Source organism: Temnothorax nylanderi, unplaced genomic scaffold (assembly GCF_030848795.1).
Source record: "Temnothorax nylanderi isolate EJ_2023f unplaced genomic scaffold, tnyl_v1.0 TNYL_tig0031_pilon, whole genome shotgun sequence".
Classification (NCBI taxonomy): domain Eukaryota; kingdom Metazoa; phylum Arthropoda; class Insecta; order Hymenoptera; family Formicidae; genus Temnothorax; species Temnothorax nylanderi.
Genome location: NW_027249093.1, coordinates 1,396,398 through 1,418,917, shown reverse-complemented (window position 1 = coordinate 1,418,917; position 22,520 = coordinate 1,396,398). Strand labels below are relative to the sequence as shown.

The 22,520-nt window shown below is 39.3% G+C and overlaps 6 protein-coding genes across 11 annotated transcripts; 3 read left to right on the top strand and 3 right to left on the bottom strand.

The window, feature by feature from the left end:
* Positions 1-7: 7 nt before the first annotated feature.
* Sf3b2 (splicing factor 3B subunit 2) lies at positions 8-3,010 on the top strand. 3 transcript variants are annotated; one of them, XM_071702796.1, is made up of 4 exons: positions 8-393; positions 492-645; positions 735-2,775; positions 2,869-3,010. In XM_071702796.1, the coding sequence occupies exons 3-4, from the start codon at positions 736-738 to the stop codon at positions 2,935-2,937; spliced, it is 2,109 nt and encodes a 702-aa protein (XP_071558897.1). In that variant the 5' UTR covers positions 8-393; positions 492-645; position 735; the 3' UTR covers positions 2,938-3,010. The 3 variants fall into 3 exon arrangements, with proteins under 3 accessions (XP_071558897.1, XP_071558898.1, XP_071558896.1); XM_071702797.1 differs by lacking the exon at positions 492-645 and having other exon boundaries at positions 8-349; XM_071702795.1 differs by lacking the exon at positions 492-645.
* A 174-nt stretch (positions 3,011-3,184) lies between these two features.
* Positions 3,185-7,522, bottom strand: LOC139770683 (GPI ethanolamine phosphate transferase 1). The gene is made up of 8 exons (XM_071702793.1): positions 7,031-7,522; positions 6,541-6,761; positions 6,246-6,468; positions 5,880-6,162; positions 5,133-5,580; positions 4,660-4,996; positions 4,049-4,433; positions 3,185-3,844 (listed from the first exon to the last, which is right to left on the bottom strand). Exons 1-8 carry the CDS (start codon positions 7,324-7,326, stop codon positions 3,422-3,424), a joined length of 2,616 nt encoding a protein of 871 aa, XP_071558894.1. The 5' UTR covers positions 7,327-7,522; the 3' UTR covers positions 3,185-3,421.
* A 318-nt stretch (positions 7,523-7,840) lies between these two features.
* LOC139770691 (putative OPA3-like protein CG13603) lies at positions 7,841-9,031 on the bottom strand. Its single transcript, XM_071702809.1, has 2 exons — positions 8,758-9,031; positions 7,841-8,665 (listed from the first exon to the last, which is right to left on the bottom strand). Exons 1-2 carry the CDS (start codon positions 8,897-8,899, stop codon positions 8,157-8,159), a joined length of 651 nt encoding a protein of 216 aa, XP_071558910.1. The 5' UTR covers positions 8,900-9,031; the 3' UTR covers positions 7,841-8,156.
* A 1,232-nt stretch (positions 9,032-10,263) lies between these two features.
* On the top strand, positions 10,264-15,474 carry Yata (N-terminal kinase-like protein yata). Of its 3 annotated transcripts, none has more exons than XM_071702782.1 (13): positions 10,264-10,460; positions 11,068-11,278; positions 11,443-11,589; positions 11,667-11,801; positions 11,909-12,120; positions 12,277-12,367; positions 12,447-12,929; positions 13,177-13,398; positions 13,661-13,913; positions 14,024-14,194; positions 14,310-14,590; positions 15,060-15,168; positions 15,258-15,474. In XM_071702782.1, exons 2-13 carry the CDS (start codon positions 11,165-11,167, stop codon positions 15,389-15,391), a joined length of 2,352 nt encoding a protein of 783 aa, XP_071558883.1. In that variant the 5' UTR covers positions 10,264-10,460; positions 11,068-11,164; the 3' UTR covers positions 15,392-15,474. The 3 variants fall into 3 exon arrangements, with proteins under 3 accessions (XP_071558883.1, XP_071558884.1, XP_071558885.1); XM_071702783.1 differs by lacking the exon at positions 10,264-10,460 and adding an exon at positions 10,499-10,976; XM_071702784.1 differs by lacking the exon at positions 10,264-10,460 and having other exon boundaries at positions 10,501-11,278; positions 11,432-11,589.
* Positions 15,475-15,574: 100 nt separating this feature from the next.
* On the bottom strand, positions 15,575-17,570 carry Gnpnat (glucosamine 6-phosphate N-acetyltransferase). The gene is made up of 5 exons (XM_071702789.1): positions 17,266-17,570; positions 16,869-16,989; positions 16,587-16,649; positions 16,385-16,512; positions 15,575-16,316 (listed from the first exon to the last, which is right to left on the bottom strand). Exons 1-5 carry the CDS (start codon positions 17,293-17,295, stop codon positions 16,074-16,076), a joined length of 585 nt encoding a protein of 194 aa, XP_071558890.1. The 5' UTR covers positions 17,296-17,570; the 3' UTR covers positions 15,575-16,073.
* A 370-nt stretch (positions 17,571-17,940) lies between these two features.
* On the top strand, positions 17,941-22,030 carry Mcph1 (Microcephalin). 2 transcript variants are annotated; one of them, XM_071702780.1, is made up of 5 exons: positions 17,941-18,144; positions 18,233-20,362; positions 20,568-21,260; positions 21,355-21,592; positions 21,667-22,030. In XM_071702780.1, the coding sequence occupies exons 2-5, from the start codon at positions 18,240-18,242 to the stop codon at positions 21,928-21,930; spliced, it is 3,318 nt and encodes a 1,105-aa protein (XP_071558881.1). In that variant the 5' UTR covers positions 17,941-18,144; positions 18,233-18,239; the 3' UTR covers positions 21,931-22,030. The 2 variants fall into 2 exon arrangements, with proteins under 2 accessions (XP_071558881.1, XP_071558882.1); XM_071702781.1 differs by lacking the exon at positions 17,941-18,144 and having other exon boundaries at positions 18,239-18,450; positions 18,570-20,362.
* The last annotated feature ends 490 nt before the right edge of the window (positions 22,031-22,520 follow it).

Here is a 22,520-nt window from a genome sequence, read left to right as displayed (position 1 = left end):
TATGATAATGTGCATTAATGATATCCCTTTTGAAAAAGGTGTAGACTCTGCGCGCCATCTCTAGGCTCCGACATCACGTATCTCTCCGGGAAAACATAAGGCTGAGTTTCCACTGAGCGCGTCATGCGTCGCGTCATCCGAGTCTCTGATTGGTCAAATTTCAATCCCAATCCGTGTGACGCGACTTTATTGCTTTACAATGGAGTTTCCAATCTTACAATCAGTATGGTTCGTGATTTGTGATTGTGTCCGTTTACGGGTCACGTAAAAGTAGTAAATTGCCGGGATTCGAGTTTTATTTAATGTTTAGTGAAAAGTAAGGATTAATAAGGACTACGGATGTGTTGACGTACGTACCCGCATTTGTCATACATCTGCTGGACACAGTTGCAGGTGCGAGGATATATTTAAACGTCATGTCTCGCCTATCTCACGTCTTCTAGGTTTACACTAGTAAACTGTTTTTTTTGTTTTTGTTTTTTTTTTCTCAGAGGAAGAGGAGAAATACCTCGCGTATTCCCGGGGGCCGGCCACCCGGGGTATGTGTGGGGCTTGCACCCACTAAAACTCCTCTCCCTTAAACACAGGGCAAAGGACTATAGTCACGACACTTGGGATACACGAGGCATTACATCACGTGAACTAGTAAACTGTTACTGTTCAAACTATAAACATAGCTCTGTCTCTCTTTTGGTTATAGTTGAATGTTATCCTAATCACGATCTTCGTTTCAGTATGGATACCAAGACTCTACCGAGCCTCTTGAGCTTGAAGGTGGATCCGCCGTCAGAATTGCAAAATCAGAATGTTGACAACGGAGTCGGGGATGGAGAAGGCGGCCCTGTCAAACTACCGGCCGCTTTGGAGCAAGCTCTGGCATTTAAAACGGAAAGAGCTAAAGAAGTGGGCGGTGATCCAAACGACAGCGTTGTTTCTGTGAATAAATCACTGAAGGACGACGGCGAGGACGTTCCTCAGATAGAGGATGTCATAATGGAACCGGAACCGACTGCGGAGAAAATGGAATCCAAATCGAGTAAAATGAAAAAGAAGAAGAAGTCAAAGAGGAAGAGGCACAATGCGGAGAAGAAGGATTCCGAACAGAAGAAGGATGGTACAGAGGAGGCCAAGACGAAAGGAGCAATGCCAGAGATAGAGTATGTACAGGAGATACCAAGCATAAATGACTTGGAGCCTATGTACCGTCAATTTGTTCGAGTCTTCGAGGCGTTTAAGCTGGTGGAGCCGGAACCGAGTCCGAATGATGCGGCTGATAAGGGTGAGCCTATCGGCCAGTATCCGCCGGTAACAAATATACAAACCGCCGGCACCGGCATTCCAAGTAAGGTGCCGTTGCTGGACGACTTTGACGACGAGGCGAATCAGCAACAGCAGCAACAGGGCACCGGGGAGAACGGGGCGCCGCGTCTGTCCAAGCGTAAACTCAAAAGACTGACGCGGCTGAGCGTGGCGGAATTGAAGCAGCTGGTAGGTCGTCCGGATGTCGTGGAGATGCACGACGTTACCGCGCGAGATCCGAAGCTGCTTGTGCAATTGAAGGCTCACCGAAACACGGTACCAGTACCGAGGCATTGGTGCTTCAAGCGTAAGTATCTTCAGGGAAAACGCGGTATAGAGAAACCGCCCTTCGATCTACCGGACTTCATAAAGCGCACCGGTATCACGGAGATGAGGGCGAGCTTGCAGGAGCGCGATGACACGCGTACGCTGAAGGCGAAGATGCGGGAGCGAGCGCGACCCAAACTGGGCAAGATTGACATCGACTATCAGAAGTTGCACGACGCGTTCTTCAAGTGGCAGACGAAGCCGCGCATGACGATCCACGGCGATCTCTATTACGAGGGCAAGGAATTCGAGACGCGTTTGAAGGAGAAGAAGCCGGGAGAATTATCGGACGAACTGCGTACAGCTTTGGGGATGCCTGTGGGACCGAATTGCCAGAAAGTACCGCCACCTTGGCTCATCGCTATGCAGCGTTACGGCCCGCCGCCGAGTTATCCAAATCTCAAAATACCCGGCCTGAACGCACCTATTCCAGAGGGTTGTGCGTTCGGCTATCACGCGGGTGGATGGGGAAAGCCACCGGTAGACGAAACCGGACGGCCGCTGTATGGTGATGTATTCGGCATATCGCGCACTTCCGGCGCAGACGCGATGGACGAGGAAATAGACCGGGGGATGTGGGGCGAGCCCGAGTCGGAGTCGTCAGGCGACGAGGAGGAGGATGAGGATGGTGAGGAGGGCGGCGAAGGTGGCGAGGGCGAAGGAAAGGAAGACGGCGACGCTAGCGGACTGGTCACGCCTGGCGCCGAGGGTCTGATCACGCCGAGCGGCATCACGTCGATCCCGGCGGGCTTGGAGACTCCGGAGACCATCGAGCTGAGGAAGAAGAAGATTGAGAGCGAGATGGAAGGCGGTGACACTCCCGCGCTCTACACGGTCCTGCAGGAGCGACGCACGGAAGGTCTAGGTGCTAGTATGATGGGTAGCACCCACGTGTACGACATGACAGGTGCGGCAGGTGGCCAAGCGCCACCGTCCGTGATTGCCGCGCGTCGCGGTGCCATCAGCGGCAGCGCGAGCGACGCGCGAGCGGAGAAGGACGGCGCGGTCGAATTGACGCTGGATCCTAGCGAGTTGGACCTTGACTCCGAGGCAATGGCGTCCAGATACGAGGAGACAATGAGGTCCAGACAAGCGAATCAGAGAGAAGATGTATCAGACATGGTGGTAGATCACGTACAACGGCAGAAGGTACATATATAAATAGATTTCATTCTTAACTAGAATTAAATTATTTTTTTATTACGTCAATTTTGAGTTATATCGTTTCTATTCCTGTTGCAGAGCAAACGCAAACGCCAGCAGATCCAGGATACAAAGACATCTAAGAAGTATAAAGAGTTCAAATTTTAAATGTATTATTTCTCTCCAATTATATGTACTGTATTATAGGAATTAAATTGTTTGACATAGAGCATAACAAAAATTAGGCTTAATATATCACTTTAACAATGAGATGGTTATACCTTTAAAAAATTTTACTTTTTATATTTACCTTTTATATTTCATATTTACACGTCGTATGAGTGATTAATAGAAAAGTCGAATCAACTGTGTATAAAAATGATAAATTAATAATAATAATACGGACAATTGCATATATTTTCCAATAAATATAATTATCTATTTTTATGTAATACAAACACATTACATAAGAGAATGTAGACTTCAGTCGAATATATAAATATCCACACACACACACAGAGATGTATTTGTTCAATTCTTTAGTTAAAACACATATTTCAATGTAATGACAATAACAAACACATATATAGATAGACAGATGTTTCGAAACAGTTATTAATTAAATGCACTTTAATAATTATATTTAAAAAATCTACACGATATGCTTCTTTTGAGATAGTAGGCCGACTCCAAAACCCACTTTCATAAGCGGACGCGAAAGACATCGCAACAATACAAAGAGACAAGGTAGAGAAATAGTAATAACGAATTTACTGATAGCGCTACCGATGTCGAGCCAACTGCCATACGGCGTGACACAATACATCAAAGGCAGTGATAAACAATCGCCTAAAAAGAGAACAGCTAAAGAGATAGGCTTTTTACACTCTTCCGATTCTAAAGAATAACTCGCGCATCCCACTAATATCAAAGGAATGCTAAGTTTCAGGAGTATCAAAGACGTCATTAGAAATGGGGAGAAAACGGTGACAAAGTGGCGCGTCCAGGACGGATCGAATGAACTGATGCTCGCCATGTTTCCCGTGCCAAAGAAGCACAATAATACATATAACATCTATAAAAAGATGTTAAGGATATATATAAGTAATAGTTGTCTATTGTATCAAAAGTGTTACAAAATTACTTCGTTAACGCTCTATTTTTCTCTGATTTAATTATGTTTAATTATGTTTAATTAATCCAAGTGTAAATATCAGTCATTCTTAACAGAAAATCTTATGGCGTTTAAGATTTTTTTCAAAAGATGATAAAAGGATACAAAAAACGCCGCCTTGATCAAGTCTTCTGTGATCTTCCGTTCTCTTAAGCTCCTTGAGGTAGTTGAAGTAACTTCCAACCAACAAATTAGGTTGATTGTAAGAGTCACGAAGAAGACTGACTCGTAAGATGCCGACAATAACGTAAGAGGGCAGAAAAATCCGAGCATTATGCCCAGCATTCTTTTCTTGGTCTCTATTGGATAATACCAAATGCATAATGGCGTGGTCAGCAAGATAATCCATGATATCCAATGTCGACCATCAATAATCTCTATATATACAAGACTTGTAATGACTAAACGTAGAATTTCCATTATTTTCTGACTTCGTGACAGCTCATTAATAATCACTATCCCTATTGCTACGACACACACGCCAATTATCCTGAAATCGATAAGGAAAATGTTAGGTCATCAAGATAAAAAATCAAAGACGTATAAGAATTAAATTCCTATACAAAATTCCTGTCTTATTCATTGAAGCCTTTTTCAATATCACCAATTAGAAGGAGAAGAGGGGAAATTTTTTTTTAGGAATCTGATTGATATTCCTTTTTTAATTAAAATAATTTTGAGTGTCTGACTTGATCACATTTGAGAGGTAGACTTACACAATATAAACACGTGGATCTGGCTCCACGACAGGCAGTAACGGAAACACGCACAGTGCTAACGACGTCCAAATCATAGAAGCTGGTACATCTTCTGACTTTGATGCCCGTATCAACATGAGTAATAATATTCCTATGCTGAAAGCAAATCTATATGTTAATCCAACAAATAGTAACACTAGTAGTACCAGCGTGCCTCCAATGTCTATGCATAGCTCCGATGTGCTCCTTTCTGAAAATACAGGCATCGATGTCATTATAGTATTAACGGCAAGCCATGCAGATATTATGGCAAAGGACGCATAGTACGGTAATCTCCAGTTGCTGCAATTGGACACTGTAAGCAAAGATTAACGCACAAATGAAATGTCCGTTTTTCAAGTGAAATCAGTGATTTAACATAGAAATTATTACTAGAGCTACAATATTGTTTGCATTAACTTAATACATTTCATTCAGAAGTGATTACTCACTTATATGTCTAATCAGCGTTATTATCAATAGACTTGCAAATCCGACGTTCATTAATCGCAGTAGAGAAGTTCGCACATATTCACGCTTTACTACTCCACTTATTTTCATGAATAACATTATTATCCAGCCAAGCCACATTATCGATAAACATATTAAAAATCGTGTTCGTTCATATTGCCTGAAATACGACAAAGCTTCCTTGCTGAAACTAATTGCTTCGTCACCAACTCGAATTGCTGCCATCACATTTCTTCTACTGAGATGTTGTTCGGCTTTACGAATTTTTTCTTTTATCTGTGTCTCTCGCCAGTCGACGTGGTCCATATTTTCACAATTTACCGCACGATTTCCAGTTACTTGATGCGCAAGCTGTTTCACGTTACTGAGTAAAGAACGTGCGAGGTATTCGTGATAATTTATATCAAAATACTGCCATGGTAGTGCACCCTAAAAAAGTATTTCAAGAGTAGATATTTTATACAATATATACATATGTATATTAAATAATATTAAAATTGTTTTAAACTGTGTAGTTCATTCTATTAAAATCTCTTATGTTTTACTTTTAATTATACAAATTTCATACAAATAAAATCATACAAATAAAACCTTTTAATTATACAAGTAATTAAACAAATATATAAAATAATACAATAAAAATAAACTAAAATGTTCTATATATTTTTTTATATATTTGAATATCACATATATTTCTTGCACACGAAATATGTTACATAAACACTTACTTCATTATTTATAGGAATAGGAATTCCTATTAGAGATGCTATCAAGGGAGTTATACTCGCTTGTTCAACATCTTGACGAAAGCCAGTTGATTTTATTCCTGCTCCCCAAACGATTAAAGGTGTTTCAGTTTCGGTTGGCAAACCGCTTCCATGAGATCCCCAATCGGTCATTCCGTGGTCCGATGTGAACACATAAGCGGTGTCCTTCCCAAAAAAGTGTTCCGTCACGTTCACAGCCTCTTTAATCCTCTGATCGACGTAGTTCATATTTTCCGTATACTCTCTGATCTCAAGATTTTCTTTTTACTAATAAATCTTACTACCTTGAAAACAGCTATATAACTATCTAAAACAAATCTCGGATACCTGGAATGTGGTTTTTTAGCATGTCCTAGAGTATCACATCCGAGCAGATGAAAGAACAGGATAATTCCGTTCTGATTTTTCACCGTCTCGGCTACTGAAGATTGCAGCCATTCTAAATAAGCGTCAAACACCCAGGAGTCCAGTCTTGTTGTCTGATTACTGTTTGCATCGAAATCCTGCCACGCAGATGGGTAACTCCGCCCATGGACATTTTGTGTGCTACCTATCTTTTCGAAATTTCAAAATAAGCGTGAGAAGTAACGAAAATCAATGCTGCCGCTTCTTTCTAGAATACCTTTTGTAAATATCGGTATTATATCTGGACTGCCCCAAGCCCAAGTTGCATGGCTTTGATTGAAGACAGAATCGAAGTCCACTGGATTCTCCTGCCATCCTTTGAAGATGGCACTAGGATCCTCGTACAATCCTGCGGCGAGTGCGACGTGCCCTGGCCTTGATTCTGTAGGCACTCTTGTGTTAGATATTCCCCAAACACCTCTATTCTTCATTGCATCCCTAAAAGCAAGTATTAATTTTATTTTAAAAAATATATATATAAAACAAGTATTGAAACAAATATTCAATAAATTACTATAATATTCTTATTAATGTCAAGATTAAATTTGCTAAGCTTTTTATTAAATATAGAATTAACATCAATAAAACTAAACTGATCAATATTTTTATTAAATATAGAATTAACATCAATAAAACTAAACTGATCGATAATGTTATTAATTATGCATCATTGTCTTTGAATAATGAGACCAAATTTTGTAAAATACCTGAGATAAGGTGGTGGGTTTTCTATGAACGTCTGAAACCTCAGGCCGTCTGCCACGAAAAGCAACAGTCTTTTAGCCGGTGGTCCACTAGGCGCCGGTACAACTGGCAGTCCTCTAATAATAGGCGAATGAAAGTTAACGTCCAACACACCCCACAACAGAATTAAATGCATAGTTAACCCCCATAAAACAAATAAATAATTTTTGCCCGTTTCAACCCATTGTTCCTTGCACTTTCCCGGATCGGACGATTCACAATCCGTGGTATCTGATAACCTTTTCCTATTCATAAACATCTTTAATAGTTTTAAAACTTGCAAGATTGAGACAGACGAGCTTCAACACACAACACAGTATACATATGTAATGCCAGTAACACCACGTCAGAAATGTATAAATCGATTTGGAATATCGAATAAAAATATTAGATTTGTATTTCATCGTGCTTTGTACACCTCATGTCCTTATCTTTCCTTTTCTATATATAAGAGGTGAATTATTGAAACTATGACATATATATGTATATTATACAATACAAAAATCGGATGCTCGTAACTTACTGTTGATAACTTACTAACCGTTGATATGCATACAAAAATTAAAAATTTTATAATTGTTAAGTCGGCTATCGGTAAATAATCTACGTCACTTTTTAATTTTAATAAAAAATTTATTGAAATATCTACAATTTACAAATATTCCAAGTTTTAATTTTATTTAAATAATTATCACTATTTCGTGTAATAATGTACACACATTAATTATATAAAAATAAATAACGAAATAATGCAATATGGAAAAAGCTGAAGATTATAGTACAAATCTTTCTGTGTAAATTTTATTATCACCCATATCTACACTTATTTAAAAATTAGCTAGATACATGACAGAAATATGCATTTTTACAGAAGAAATAAGTATCTAAATCCTTGCTCGGGACTAGCACAAGTTAATCGCAATCCAAACATGGATTGCGTCGCACAATGCAGAACAAAATTTTGTTACGTACATTCCCGTGTTACACGAATGTATCTTGTTTTAATCCCAGCACCAGTTTGCAACATCTGTAATATCTTCAAGGTATTTTTAAGTTACATACGTCTCAAAAAGAAGTATAAAACGTCGCTTAGCTAAGCTTATCTCCTTTCAATTCATTGTTATAATACACTATAGCACGCGCTATCAACGACGTGCTTTCCGTGTTTGTTTCCGTTGAGTTTTTGCTATTTTTATTAGAATTCTTTTTCGGGTCGTCTTCCTTATTATTGTTATTATTCACTTCCCACGAAACTGGCTCAGGTAACTTGTGCTTCGTGTGCCTCGCTAACTCATTGACCGCGCTCAGCAGATAATTGATCTGTACTTCCTGTTGCAACGTAGTGTTATGCAACGTTTGAATGTCGTCCGTAAACTTCTGTATTTGCGTCTGACGGACCTCCTCTCTCTTCGCCTCTTTCACGACTTGCCTGCTGTACTCTAGTATCACACATGCCCCAGCCACGCTGAAGATAATGAACTCGCTAATTAGACTGGCGCCCAAATCAATCGCCATAGCTTCGTTCAACTTGGCGACCTTTGTAGGCTTACCGAGGTTCATGACATACATCTTCGCTTTCACTTCTGCCCAATGATAAACTGTAAATATGCAAAACAAAGACAATCACATGGTACAATTATACGAATAATAAACTTCGGTATCGCGTGAAAAAGATAAAAAGTACACTCACACTGAGCGGGTGGTATGATGAAATAAGTTCTGAAAATAGGATGACTCTTTGCCTGATTGACAAGAAACTTGGCTAGAGGTTTACTGATCTGTTTGACAAACAGCACGCCCAATTTGAGGGCTGGAAATACACCGACCGCCATCGTGTCGTCTCGTCTGGTCAATCGCTGCAAAGCATATTTTTCTCCGTCAGCAGATACCTGCCAGGTCGAGCGCGAACTCCACCATCGCCGTAGATCTTCGCGAACGATAACTGACGATAAAGCCTTGTGTCCACGATGCTAGAACTGCGTCCGAGTTTCGGTTTAAGCCAATGAAACTGCTGCTTTTCTGTAAGAGCTGCTAGTTGATTGGCTTAAACCGAAACTCGGACGCAGTTCTAGCATCGTGGACACCGGACTTAATGCCCGTATCAGACTATGGATTGGGATTGAGATTGGATTAAAATTCGACCAATCAGAGCAAAGTTTACTAAACTTGAGATCAGTTTTCTCTGTTTAATTTATTAAATTTCAATCCATCAATCCCAATCCGTAGTCTGATTGCTAAACGTAAACACCCACGGGCTTAAAGCCCGGTGTCCACGATGCAAGAACTGTGTCCAAGTTTCGCGACACAAACGTACGGCCGTACGTTCCCGAATCGAGCAACGCGATTGGTCAATTCTTGCGACTCACGACTTTGCGACTCGCATTGGGAGCTTTCCAGCAAGCGACACAAGTCGACACAGGTATCGTTTTGTCTTTGTTACTCATTGCCAAAAAAGAAAGATAGAACGACGTTTGTGTCGGCTTGTATCACTTGCTGGAAAGCTCCCATTGTAGACCCAGCATTAAGCCTTGTGTACACGATACTAGAAATCGGTCCGAGTTTCGGTTTAAGCCAATCAAATTGCAGCTCTTACAGAAAAGCAGCAGTTTCATTGGCTTAAACCGAAACTCGGACCGATTTCTAGTATCGTGTACACAAGGCTTAAGCCAATGAAACTGCTGCTTTTCTGTAAGAGCTGCAAGTTGATTGGCTTAAACCGAAACTCGGACCGATTTCTAGTATCGTGTACACAAGGCTTTACTCGATTCGGGAACGTACCGCCTCAGGCGCAGTCAGTCACGTTTCCATCGACTTAAATTTGGTTCTACGCCGTACTAGGCGCGAATTAACGACTTCGGTGGAAACTAGACCACTGCCGCTAAACATTTTCGCGCTAACATCGTTGTAAGCGCGTTCTGAATACAGCTCTATATAAATCGAACTGCGGAACGCAGCTTGAATGCGAGACGGACGTCTCCGATATTCACAGATAGGAGTAATATAGGCCGGAGCTACCAACCAGCCCGCGGGGGCTGGAAAACATCGCGCGGACGGTGGGGTCACCCGGGTCATCATCGGGGTCCGATTGTCTCGAAAGGGGGATCGATATTTCGCCGTTTATTTCGACGCTGTCAGCCGTTGGGCGTTGCTACGTTTTTCCCCTCTCTCGATTCCCCCCCCCCCCTCTAGTCTCGTTCTCTACGCTCTACCATCGATGATACGATACGACTCGTTTCGAGCGCGCGGCGAGAATAACGACTGGAAAAAGACGGGTCTGCGTCTGCGAATATCGCGCTGTATCGCGCGTCCCAAGACCGAGCGGGACTCGGTCAACGGATCCCACGATCCCACGTCACAATGACGTGCCGCGCGTTATCGCCGTGCGAGCTCGAGGTGCGACTCTCAACACTTCGGGGAGCCGAATAAGGCATCTGCTTCCCGGAGTTCCCTTGTTTTCCCGGTGTAATCGAGGGAATATAAGCTTGATAACAGACCGACTAGATAAGGCCAGGGAAAGCCCATTCATCCGCGCGCGAATAAGCACGGACGAAATACGTTTTGCACATGAAAAAATATTAATGTGACTAAAAAAAAAAAAAATTAACATCTAAGGGGCATTTCTCGACAGGTCGAGCAAAGTGCGCTCGTCTTTTCCGTCAGATCGATTTTTCCTTCCGTTATCTCGTTAGACGAGAATTTACTTCAGATTCTTCAGACAGTGACGAACGCAACGCGCTACGAGAGATATACGATCGCACGTAGCGTTCCTGGCGTGACGCGATTCCAATTCCTCGTTCCTTAGACGAAAAACTCATTCGGGTTCATTGGTTTTTTTTTCCTCGCCACTTAACCTCCACCTCGCGTTTACGTGGAATTATATTTGAACTTGTTTGAATAATAGAGAACGAGGTTATTGTATAATAGAGCCACGTCATGAATTGATTATTTTTCCACCAAGTGTCTGTACATTTGCAGCGCAGTGACTTTTATACTTTCACAGTTCTGATGCGCCGCTGTCAGTGCCAATGGGCAATGATACGTCACTTTGAGGGTTGAGCGCGGTCTGTATGTGCGGATAAAAGTACATTAGCTCCACAATGTGGTCCTTCTTCTCGAGAGATCCTGCCAAGGATTTCCCGTACGACATCGGGGAGCCTATCCCAGGTTTGGAGACCAAGAGTATTTGGACAATACACAGGGCTAAGAGAAAGGTAATTCAATTAGCTGCAGGAGTAGAGGCACCAAAGTACACCGTATTTTATTCATTTCACTAATTTATTACGACTAATTGATTAGCGGTGGCAAAAGTTCTTCTATCTTTCCAACTTATCGGTGAAAAAAAATATTATTTTTATCCTTGCAAGATCTTCCGCAGGGCACCACGACGGGCGAGGATGTTTCGGTTTTTGTCTTTGACGTTAAAAACGGAGGAGAGAAGCAGCTGGACATTGCCCGTGCGGCTGTGAAAAGACTCAAGACGCTTAGACATCCGAGTATACTTGCGTATCTTGACAGTCTCGAGGTATGAGTTATATTGACTTACAGTGGCGGTGCAATGGCTCTTTGCATAAAGACGTAATCTGTGTTTTGTTACTCCAGACTGACAAAATGGTTTACTTAGCCACAGAGCGCGTGGAGCCGTTGTATAATCGCTTAATTGAAATGCAAAAATGCAATTCCGAGAATGAGTTGAAGAAGGAATTGTACTTCTCCTGGGGCATATTTCAAATTACGGTATGTATAAATGAAACATCGTACGTCACATCAGAGATTTTTAAGCAACAGAAAGAGAGAGAGAGAGAGAGAGAGAGATCTGTAATACATGTTCAATTTGATGGCAGAGGGCACTTAACTTCTTAAATAACGACGGGAATTTACGGCATAATAATGTCAATCTGTGGACAGTGTTCGTTAACGAAGAGAGCGGCGAATGGAAACTCGGTGGAGTTGAATACATGACAGCTGTGGATGCGCCGTACAATTTTTTGCCTTCTACTTTCCAAGTGTATCAACCGCCAGAGGCTAAGGAAGGCGCAAAACCCGCGACTAAATGGTAAATGATATTAGTATATTAATTTAAATTCAAACTTAGCAATATAATCATAGACGTAATAGATGCAATAGAGACGATACGATATAGCGGGGGAGTTTACAAATATTTGGATTTAATATTAGCAATATATGAAACTGATAAATGAATAAAAAATAGCTCAGTTGACATGTGGGGACTTGGCTGTCTGATTTGGGAAACGTACAATGGCATATTTAATAATACTTCGCAACTTAAGATCACAGGTCAAGTAAGTTTTCTGCTTGTTTTATGCTGTCTTCCTGTCAAATCGTAATTTCGTAATGCACATAAACCCTTTATTTTTGAAGATTCCGAAGCAAATAATAACAGTGTATCGAGAGCTAGTAGGGACTAATCCAGAAGGAAGACCAAATCCCGCGGACGTGATAGCGCGTTGTCGCAGTAACGGCGGCTTCTTTAAGAACAATCTTGTTGACGCTCTTTTGTTCCTGGAGGAGATCCAGATGAAGGAAAGGGGCGAGAAAGGACGATTCTTCTCGCAATTAGCGGCACAATTAGATTCGTTTCCCGAAGGTGTTGGCAGGTACAAGATCTTGCCGCAATTATTAGCCGCTTTCGAATTCGGGGACGCCGGAAGCGCTGTGTTACCGCCGTTATTGCAGCTGGGTTCTCAGTTACCTGACGCTGAGTATCAGCGTCGAGTGGTACCCTGTGTTGTTAAGTTATTCGCATCGAACGACAGAGCGACGAGATTACGATTGCTGCAACAATTGGACCGATTCGTCGATCACTTGCAATCGGCTACCGTTAACGAAGCTATTTTTCCCCAGGTAAAACTTTATTGGATGCTATTAGATTTTATCAATTGTTTATATTATAATGAAAATAGTATGGTAATTTTATATCTTTAACGATTTTATAAAGTTTTTAGTAAATATATTTAATTTTGAAGTTTTATTGCATTTATAAGTCAATAATTTTTTACAATAATACTAATTAATTACTTTCACCATAATATCTCTCTATAATAATAATATAATATTATTTTAATATATGTTAAATATATATTCTTTGCAGGTAGCAAGGGGCTTCCTCGACACAAACCCGGCAATCAGGGAAGAAACGATAAGATCGGTCGTACATTTAGCACCAAAGTTAGATTATAATAATCTTAATGTCGAGACTTTAAGATACTTTGCAAAACTTCAGTCGAAAGACGAGCAAGGCGGTATTCGCACAAATACCACAGTTTGCCTTGGAAAAATTGCTCAACATCTTCATCCTCAGATAAGGCAGAAGGTTAGCCTTTTCTGCTTAACCAACTTAATATTTTTTAAATATATATCTGCTTCCATATTTCTTTTTTTAGATTACTCTTCTTTTAGAGTCTTCTTATTGATCAGGGGGGATAGACCTTTTATATATTTTTTAAATGTCATACTATTTTAGTCCCATATTCATAAAGAACAATAAAACAATTCATAATTAAAATTAATAAAATAATATAATTTATAATATATTCATGAAATATTATTAAATCAATTAATAAATGTAATTTTAGGTATTGATTGGCGCGTTTATCCGTGGAACTCGCGATTCTTTTCCGCCAGCCAGAATTGCGAGTATACTGGCTCTGGCCGCAACGCAGCAATATTTCCTGCTACAGGAGGTCGCAAATCGCATTTTACCGGCTCTATGTCCACTTACCACGGACGTGGACAAAGGTGTACGAGACAATGCATTCCGGATCATCCGAGGTTTTTTATCAAAGCTTGAGACGGTCTCTGAAGATCCCGGTCTTCGCGAATCAATGGGTGAGCACTGCATATAGCACTAGTATTTCATAATTAGATACTTTACAGCTATTCTTTGATGAAACTTCGAAAGAAGATACTGAAATCTATTGTCACTAAAATGTTTGTAGAGGCGGATGTGAATACTGCAACACCCAGTCTCAGCAATGCCGCGGCGACATGGGCCGGATGGGCCGTTACAGCAGTTACGGCGAAATTCTATCGCAGCCAGTCAGATACGCCAAAATCATCAAATGCTCATAGCACATCTAGGATTTTGTTAAATAAACCCGCTTCCTTAGGTTAGTATAAATTCTCTTTACCAGCACTTTCATGTCCATGGACATTTTTTCACTCCTAAGTAATTTATTTAGTAGCATATAGATATATTAGTGATAGTTTCTTTAATTGTTTTAGAACAAGCCAGCAGCTCCCAGAGCAGCGCTAGCACTACTGCCACGACGAGCAGCGCGACAAGCATGACTTCCCTCGATCCCGATCACGAGCACGATACGCAAAACACTCAAAATACAAATTCCGATTGCGATTGGGATTGCTGGGACGCCGATAATTGGGGGGACATGGAGCAGCAATCCACCACTACACCATCGATGCCATTGAATCCAGCCAGTAGTATATCACCGTCCGGCCATTCCCCTAAGGCTAATGAACAGTGGACCAGCCTTGAGGAAGAACCGGTTTGTCACTTGGCGTTTTATTATATTTGTCTGTTAAGTCAAGGTTCTTCTCGGATATCCTATCTAACCTGATATGTTAATGCGAGTGATATGAAGGGTACGAGCGTACGGCCGCAAATTCTAAATCTATAACAGCGGAATTTTTCGACCAATCTCGAGTTATTTTTTATTTAATAAAAATATTTCAATATATTAATAGCATTTAAATTAAGGCATTAAAGGAAATGAAAGAGCGAGCCAAAAATATATAATTTTGTTATATAATTCTTAGATTAAACGTTTAATATTAAATATTACATAATAGTAAAAATGACGTTGCCATACAAATTTTTGTCATACGAATTTTGGAACAATATATATGTACACATATGGATACGCGAATAGATAACGAGATAATTCAGTTCTCCGGATGGTCATATATTTTGATATCGTTATCAGCAACGTATAGAACATTTGTGGTGTTTTACAGGAAGAAGAAACAACCCAAGGTGTTCAAGACAAAAACGATTCTTCCGATGTAGGATGGGAAGATTCGGAGTTTCAGTCTCTCGAAGATGTTCAGCCCTTAGAGCAACCAAGTATATCTGACTTGATTTCTAAGCACATACATGTACATACAAATTTCATTTCATTAGTTATTACAAAAAAATTCCTTTTTTCTGCATAGGCGTTCCTAGTGGAAACAATAAATACGAAGAAGCAAGAAGGAAGAGAGAAGAGCGCAAGTTGGCCAGGCAAAGGCAGATGGAGGCGAAACGAGCGGTGAAATTACGAGCCAGTCCAGCTGCGAAGAAGATTTAAGCGAATCAAGTAAATCCTCCGTATGTTAATCATTCTATTGTACATTAAGCAAATTAAATATTACAAGTAATATGATGAAAGTATTTTCTGTAAATCTTATCTAATGTAAGAAAGAAGTTAATCCAAAAACGTTTTCTACAACATTATTTATTAACATTATATGCATGAAAAAATATACATATGTTAAGTAAAAGTTAATTATTTTATTTAACAATTATTATTTTTTTACAACCTATACAGTCTATAATATAATGCGACAGTATATTTTATACGCATGTAGGACCCATTTTTCGAAAAATTGGTACACGCGCACGCACACATTAGTTATGTGATACTTATGTTAATAGATAAAAAAGATGTATAAAATAATTTCTTTTAATTTACGCAAGTGTTAGTACGATAAATTTTCTCTCTTATAAATAAAAAAAAGCATATTGATTTCTTCTTAAATTCTTTCGTAAAATAATGAGATTTTCTTCATAGAGAGAACATACGAACGTTTCCAACATTTTGTTAAATAAAAGAACATTTGTGTCCAATTTATATCCAAATGTTTTTTAAATTTTAATACAACTAGGGATGGTGTGTAATGTTATATTTCAGTTCATATGTACGCTGTACCATGAATAAGTACCTGATTGGCATTACCGATAGATAAGATCATCGGTAGATAAGCCAATTACTATAAATGAGACTGTTCAGTGGCATTTTCACTGTGGAAGCGCATATTGAGATAATTGGCATTGTTAGTTTCCCGCTTGAAGCCTATGTTCTCGTAGAATGGCACCAGACGATCTACGCAATCCAAAGATAATTTGTAACAGTGGAAGTAGCGCGCTAATTGCACTACAATCGTCACCACTAATTTTCCCAATGATTTGCCTCTGTAATTGTTGTTAACCACTACGTCTTCCAGGCGTCCTCGCTACAAAAGATACATGCATATGGGATATTATCTCTATATGTTGAAGAATACGCACGAGAATTACATACCAAACTGCAATTATGAATAAACTTCTGCTCCACAACTAATGACGCGCATGCTATCACTTTCCCAGAATTTACATCCTCAATGATGACGACGTAGTAACCACCAGCAGTCTTCATGCTGTAGAATCTATCTGAATATAGGACAAGCAATAATTAGTTTAATTTCGTTATTCGGTAGAATTTAATCTCTGATCTTAAAACTTACTTAAGAATTGTTCCTTGGTGACATTTCCAACATCTGTCAATTGTGACAGGAGGACTAAGAAACCTACAAGATTTCATAAATAATTGAATTATTCGCAAAGAAGAGTTGAATGTTATATTAATCTATATATGATTAATTACATTAATATTAACATATACAAAAATATATTTACAAGAGTTTGAGTGATACATGTATGTGATTAAAAAAGAAGATTATAGCAAATTATTTTTACTCGGTCTCTCTCTGTAGTGATGACGTATGAGTCGTATGACATTTGATTACCTCTGTCATAATCCGTACTTCTTAGCGGTCTTATGAGTAACCCAGCAACATGCGATATCGGCAATCTGTCCAATATAGCGGGATTGAAGAGATTAATTTCGTCCTCTTCGACGGACTTTTCCTGTGCAATGAAACCGGAGGAAGCGACATATTACATATCTTTTTCTTTTTTCGTGACATTACGTGGCTTTATATTTTTTTCGTAAATTGACAGGACGACGTCGCTTCTGTTATCAGCTCTTCCTCAGTAACGTGGCTAAATTTTTTCTTCTTCATAATATATTTCTAAATATGCTTTTTAATTGTTAAGAAACGATGGAAATTAGCAGTTTGCCTATTATGCGCGAGATCTCAGTTCCGCGAGAGAAAAACGCTAACGTATGGATGCTGTATGTACCTGCTGCGTTTTGCTCATGTTTGTCGACATACTCCTTCGCGGCCCGCACGTTCACCTATCAACCTCTCGCCGTGCAAACGCCGATCGCACCTGACACAACGCAACCCGTTCATGACTGACGTGCCGAAAAACGCTCGCAGCGCGCACAGCGGAGTTAGTACGTACTAATTTCCCATCACGTCGAGAATGTAATGAAATGTAGATGTAATTCGCATGTTCATTTTTAGAAGAAAGAGAACCTCGCCTTCTCTCTCTCTCTCTCTCTCTCTTTCTCTCTCTCTCTAATGGAAGGTTCGTCGTATCGATCAATCACAATCAAGAGCTCCAACCACAGAAGAAGAAGAAGAAGAAGAAGAAGAAAGAAGAAAACCAAGACGAAGAAGAAGAAAGGAGAAGTAACGGAAATTCAAAAGAAGAAAACCTGTTTACAGCTTCCTTTTTCTTTCTAAAGAAGCGTTCTTAACACACGCTTGAGGGCCAATTTCACCAACCACGGTTAGCTTAACCGACGGTTAAAGTTAGCAAGATTGACCAATAGAAATGAATCCACCCTGCTACCCTGCTTTCTATTGGTCAATCCTGCTAACTTTAACCGTCGGTTAAGCTAACCGTGGTTGGTGAAATTGGCCCTGAAACAAACGGTCTATATCTTTTTACGTTTATGGTCGTGACGCCACATGGCCGCGATCCTGCGCAATCCTGCGAATACAAAAAAAGATAAATATTTTGAATAACGATGAGACGATGAGAGTAGTTGTGTTGTTGTGTACGGTAATGTTATTCGTGAGAAAAACTCGACAATAATATCATGTAAAAATACTTTTTTTTTAACGATCCAACAGCGTAATTCACCCTTTGACGTGCACCGGCGTTCTTAACGTAAGTCTGCAATTATGTACAATAATATGAATTTTTTTTTATGTGAGAATAAATAATATAATAATACAATTTACGTGGTGATATGCAGGTCAACGATGAGTATCAGTAAAAGAAAGATGTACGTGCCGGACTCGTCCGATGAGGATGACAGTTTCAAGCATCGACGTAGTTCTCTGAAAGTCAACTTGAGTTATAGCGAGAATTTAACGGATTCCGGGAATGGATCTCTCCGGAGAACAGAGATCGAGAACGATGAAAAAGGGGCGGACAGTGTGCAAACTGTCAGACGACTGTCGAGAAACAAAAGTACATACGAGAAGAATCGTCGATCTGCTCCTGACGATCCTGACAATAAAGTTATGCGAGCTGAAAGTGGTAACACAAAGAAGTATACTATAAATAATGACAATAAAATGTCCGTTCAGATCAAAGAAGGAATACAATTGAAACGTCTTACGGTAAATCTGGAGGATATAAGCACCAAGGAACGCTATCTCGAAACGAGTTGCAAGCGTTTGAAAGACGCCATCATGTCCAAGACTAAACAAATATTTGAAAAGGAGAACGAGCTCTCCGTAAAAACAGCAGCGGTATTGGGAAATAGGGAAAATCGTTCTGCAAGCAGTACACATAGGCCAAACATTGGAAACGAAACAGTTATGCTGGACATAACTGATCGCCACCCGAAGGAAAAAGAACCTGAGGAACAATATACTGACACTTCGAGCGATCGACAGAAGAAGGATCGGTACTCCAATATTGTTGCTACACCGTCAAAGAGTAACGGACGGAGAAGTCTTGAGAATACCGTGGATAAATCTAGATTAACTCAAAGGCGATTGTTCGTTGAGAAAGACAAGCAGGTGGAAGGGCAAACGAAATGTAGAATTATCGATGATATCGTTCTGGAGAAAAATTTGCCATTACTTTCTCTAAGACGAGCGAATCAAAGTGGCAGCCCTATATTAAGTGGTAGTAACAGAAGGCTCAGCTTGGTCAGAGCGCGATCCAAGTTGCGTTCGCAAAATCAGTTTGAAAGCCATAACACATATTCGACTGTACACTCTGTTCAGAATATAGATATAGGAATGCCCATTGTTTGCTCCACTTTCATCGAGGATAATGCAATGGCTGTTGACAAAGGAATTAACAATGATGTGGACACATCTCGTGCCACACACACAACGAATAAAGTAATATCTATGGAGATGACGGAAGTTTATGGCGGCATTCGTACGAGTAAGGAACACGTGTCTCTGCAAAATAGAAATTTAGATGCAAATAACTGTAACGGAAACAGAAAGGAAGAGAAATCCAAAGAAGGTAGTATGAAGCGAAACAAAAATGCATCGGGCCTAGAAGACGTTAAGCATATGAACAAAATTACTGTACAAAATAACACTGCCCATTTTGATTTACCCTGCACAGATAATGCAAGTGTCCACACAGATACAACAGCTATACCTATGCAGGTATCCATTGAAGACTCAGCAGCTGTTACAAAGACACGTGAGGTGCTGCAAACGCGTAAATGCGACAGTAAGACTAAATATCAAAACGAGAGACGTACGATATCTCTATCTGATAACAGTGATAAGATTCGATCATCTTTAGATGTGAATACTTCATTGGACGCAGTGACTGAAACTAGCAAAGCGAGGAAATTCAACATCAATCGCAGAACGAATGATGCCAATCAAGATTTTGCAGCGGTAATTAATAATAAGGAATCAGTAATTTCGAATAATCAACGCGAAAGCGTAAATACTATTCGAACGTCGTTGCAAATGAATACATCGGTAGATTCCAAACGCAAAACGTGGCAAAGAAGAAGTGATAAGGATGATAAAAATCGAAATCATTCAAGTATAGATACGGAATATTCATCAACAACACGTCATCAAGAAAACAAAGAAACGAATGACATAGACTCTTTAGAAAATATTAGTTTAATCGAGAGATTAAGAAATATCTCTATGAGAAATCAGATTCCTCGTAACGATAAATTGAGAGTTTCTAAAATGAAAGATAAAAGGCGGTCAAGTAACAGCGGAAGTAGCTACAGTTACGTCGAGGGAACTCCGTATCGAATAAGCCGCTCGGTTTTATTTAAATCACAATTAAAACACAAGACGCAACATTTGGATGCAGCAACTTGTGGCAGTAACTTAAATTCGATGGATAATGAGGAGAATGATAAAACCAAGTCAGTTGCTTTGTAAGTATATGAATGTATATGAATCATGTGTGTGTTAAAACATTATATTTTTGAACTATAAATATTATTACTACATTTACTATTATAAATATTACTACTACATGATTTATATAGTTATATTATTACATTAATATTTTATTATGTACATATATAGATTTTAATATAGATTAATTATTAAATAAGTTAATACTTTTTATGTTATTAGGCATTCAAAAGCTTCAAATGAAATGCATATGTCGACTGGAACACAAAAAACAATAGGAACTACTACCGTTACTTTGGAAGATACGCCTAGCTGGAATCCTTTTTTTATTCAAAACCAATTAACGGTCATAGAAGATATGCCTAGTGGAACAAAGTCTGAAACAGGAAAGAGGAATATAGCTGTACAAAATGCGGAATGTGTTCCAGTCAGCCAGGGCAGAAGAAGATTATTGCCGCTTAACGAAAATTCTTCAGTGTATTCCATTAGTCCGGTAGAGATGAGAAGGTATACGCCTGAGAAATCGACGTCTGGAAAACGAAAAAAAAAGTTGACGAAAAAGCTTCCGAAAAGAAGGTCAATGCGTTTGAAGAACAATACAAATAATATCAAGCAGGATACCGCAAGCAAACGAATGTGGTCGGACAGTGATTGCGATATACCTAAAAATAAGAAAAAAGAAAACAAGAAGCCGCGGAAACCGAGAAAGGTTATTAGTAAGAAGATCTGTGTCAAGAAATTTGCCGACGAAAGCGTGTTGAATATATTACAAGGGAATAGACAGAACAAAGAAGATCATCTGATAGAAAATGGAGATTCTTTAGATGATTTTGTAAAATGTCGCACAATATCTACTCAATCGAATAAATACAAATCCCGAAAGATCGTCATTGTAACGACTGGTTTGTCAAAAGGGTAATTATAATCATAATTCATCTCAAAGCATTTCTAATTCTGTAAATAATTTTTGCTGTTATTTCATGTGAAATTGTAATATTCTATTTCGCAGGGATAAAAGTTTGGTAAAGAGTATCGTCAAATCTCTTGGCGCGGCGGAGGTGGAGTTGAATGTGTCAAGACGGACGACTCACGTTGTGAGTACGGGTGTGCGTACGGTGAATCTTCTCCGTGGAATAATAAGAGGCTGTTGGCTCGTTCCTTTAGAGTGGGTTCTGAAATCCTTGGAGAACAACGGATGGTTGGATCCGGAGACGTTTGAGATGAAACATTTCTCTAAAGCTGTGCAGGTAAGACATGCAGTGATAGACGTAAATCTATGCGCTCGCGTATCGTGCTATATGAGTGTTCTTATGTTTTGCAGGAAAATCGGAAAGACAGGCAATTATTTGGTCCTTCTTACATCCCAGAATTGTTCACCGCATGTGGACTCATATATGTCAGACACGGGACCACCGTGCCACGTGACACGCTTAAGGAACTTGTAAAGACAGCAGGCGGACATGTTACCGAAAATATGGAGCTTGCTAGAATTATTATTGGCGCGAATGGCCTAAAGGAAACCTGGGTTATAGATTCTATCACAACAGGTGACCTACAACTGACGAAGTTTTATCAACGGAAATGAAGATACAGTTTGTTAAATTATCATAAATTTAAGATTTATATAATTATCATAGTACAAAAGATATTTGTATATCTTACATATTAAAAATAATTTTCTTTTATATATTAAATAATTTTCTTTTGTCACAGCTCGCAGAGATTATGTGGGAAATGTATACTCTACTTTTATAATGTCTAGTATAAATCATATTATTGATACAGAAATTAAGTTATTACATCACAATTTATTTATAATTATATATGAAGAGTATTTATATGATTTATATAATAAGAAATTTAATTTATAAAACGATTATATAAAGTGAGATTTCAAATCATTAATAAGTGTGAGCTGTAATGTTAAATATTTTTTCTAGGTACATAATATTTACTTGTGTCACCACACATATATACAATCATTATGTATACAAATGTAAGAGATATATTTTGTAATTACAGTTCTTTACATAATCCTGCTATAAACCTTGTCTATCATAACCCAATATATCTGATTTTGCGCGTTGTAACTGCGATAAATCCAATGAAAAATTCGGAGTATCGTGTTTTTTATCAAGTTAAAATACACACGCGCGCACACACACCTGTTCCATT

What these genes read in the sequence shown, in the direction of transcription:
- Mcph1 (XM_071702780.1), top strand. Translation starts at nt 18,240, where the DNA reads ATGAGTATCAGTAAAAGAAAGATGTACGTGCCGGACTCGTCCGATGAG. An exon ending in AAAACCAAGTCAGTTGCTTT is followed by an intron (nt 20,363 to 20,567) that starts GTAAGTATATGA and finishes TTATGTTATTAG; the next exon opens with GCATTCAAAAGCTTCAAATG. An exon ending in ATTTCTCTAAAGCTGTGCAG is followed by an intron (nt 21,593 to 21,666) that starts GTAAGACATGCA and finishes TATGTTTTGCAG; the next exon opens with GAAAATCGGAAAGACAGGCA.
- Yata (XM_071702782.1), top strand. Translation starts at nt 11,165, where the DNA reads ATGTGGTCCTTCTTCTCGAGAGATCCTGCCAAGGATTTCCCGTACGAC. An exon ending in GGGGCATATTTCAAATTACG is followed by an intron (nt 11,802 to 11,908) that starts GTATGTATAAAT and finishes ATTTGATGGCAG; the next exon opens with AGGGCACTTAACTTCTTAAA. An exon ending in GCAAAACCCGCGACTAAATG is followed by an intron (nt 12,121 to 12,276) that starts GTAAATGATATT and finishes AATAAAAAATAG; the next exon opens with CTCAGTTGACATGTGGGGAC.
- Sf3b2 (XM_071702797.1), top strand. Translation starts at nt 736, where the DNA reads ATGGATACCAAGACTCTACCGAGCCTCTTGAGCTTGAAGGTGGATCCG. An exon ending in ATCACGTACAACGGCAGAAG is followed by an intron (nt 2,776 to 2,868) that starts GTACATATATAA and finishes TTCCTGTTGCAG; the next exon opens with AGCAAACGCAAACGCCAGCA.
- Gnpnat (XM_071702789.1), bottom strand. Translation starts at nt 17,295, where the DNA reads ATGTCGACAAACATGAGCAAAACGCAGCAG. An exon ending in AAGTACGGATTATGACAGAG is followed by an intron (nt 16,650 to 16,868) that starts GTAATCAAATGT and finishes GAAATCTTGTAG; the next exon opens with GTTTCTTAGTCCTCCTGTCA. An exon ending in TTATTCATAATTGCAGTTTG is followed by an intron (nt 16,317 to 16,384) that starts GTATGTAATTCT and finishes TATCTTTTGTAG; the next exon opens with CGAGGACGCCTGGAAGACGT.
- LOC139770691 (XM_071702809.1), bottom strand. Translation starts at nt 8,899, where the DNA reads ATGGCGGTCGGTGTATTTCCAGCCCTCAAATTGGGCGTGCTGTTTGTC. An exon ending in CATCATACCACCCGCTCAGT is followed by an intron (nt 8,666 to 8,757) that starts GTGAGTGTACTT and finishes GCATATTTACAG; the next exon opens with TTTATCATTGGGCAGAAGTG.
- LOC139770683 (XM_071702793.1), bottom strand. Translation starts at nt 7,326, where the DNA reads ATGTTTATGAATAGGAAAAGGTTATCAGATACCACGGATTGTGAATCG. An exon ending in GCTAAAAAACCACATTCCAG is followed by an intron (nt 6,163 to 6,245) that starts GTATCCGAGATT and finishes TCTTGAGATCAG; the next exon opens with AGAGTATACGGAAAATATGA. An exon ending in GATCCACGTGTTTATATTGT is followed by an intron (nt 4,434 to 4,659) that starts GTAAGTCTACCT and finishes TATCGATTTCAG; the next exon opens with GATAATTGGCGTGTGTGTCG.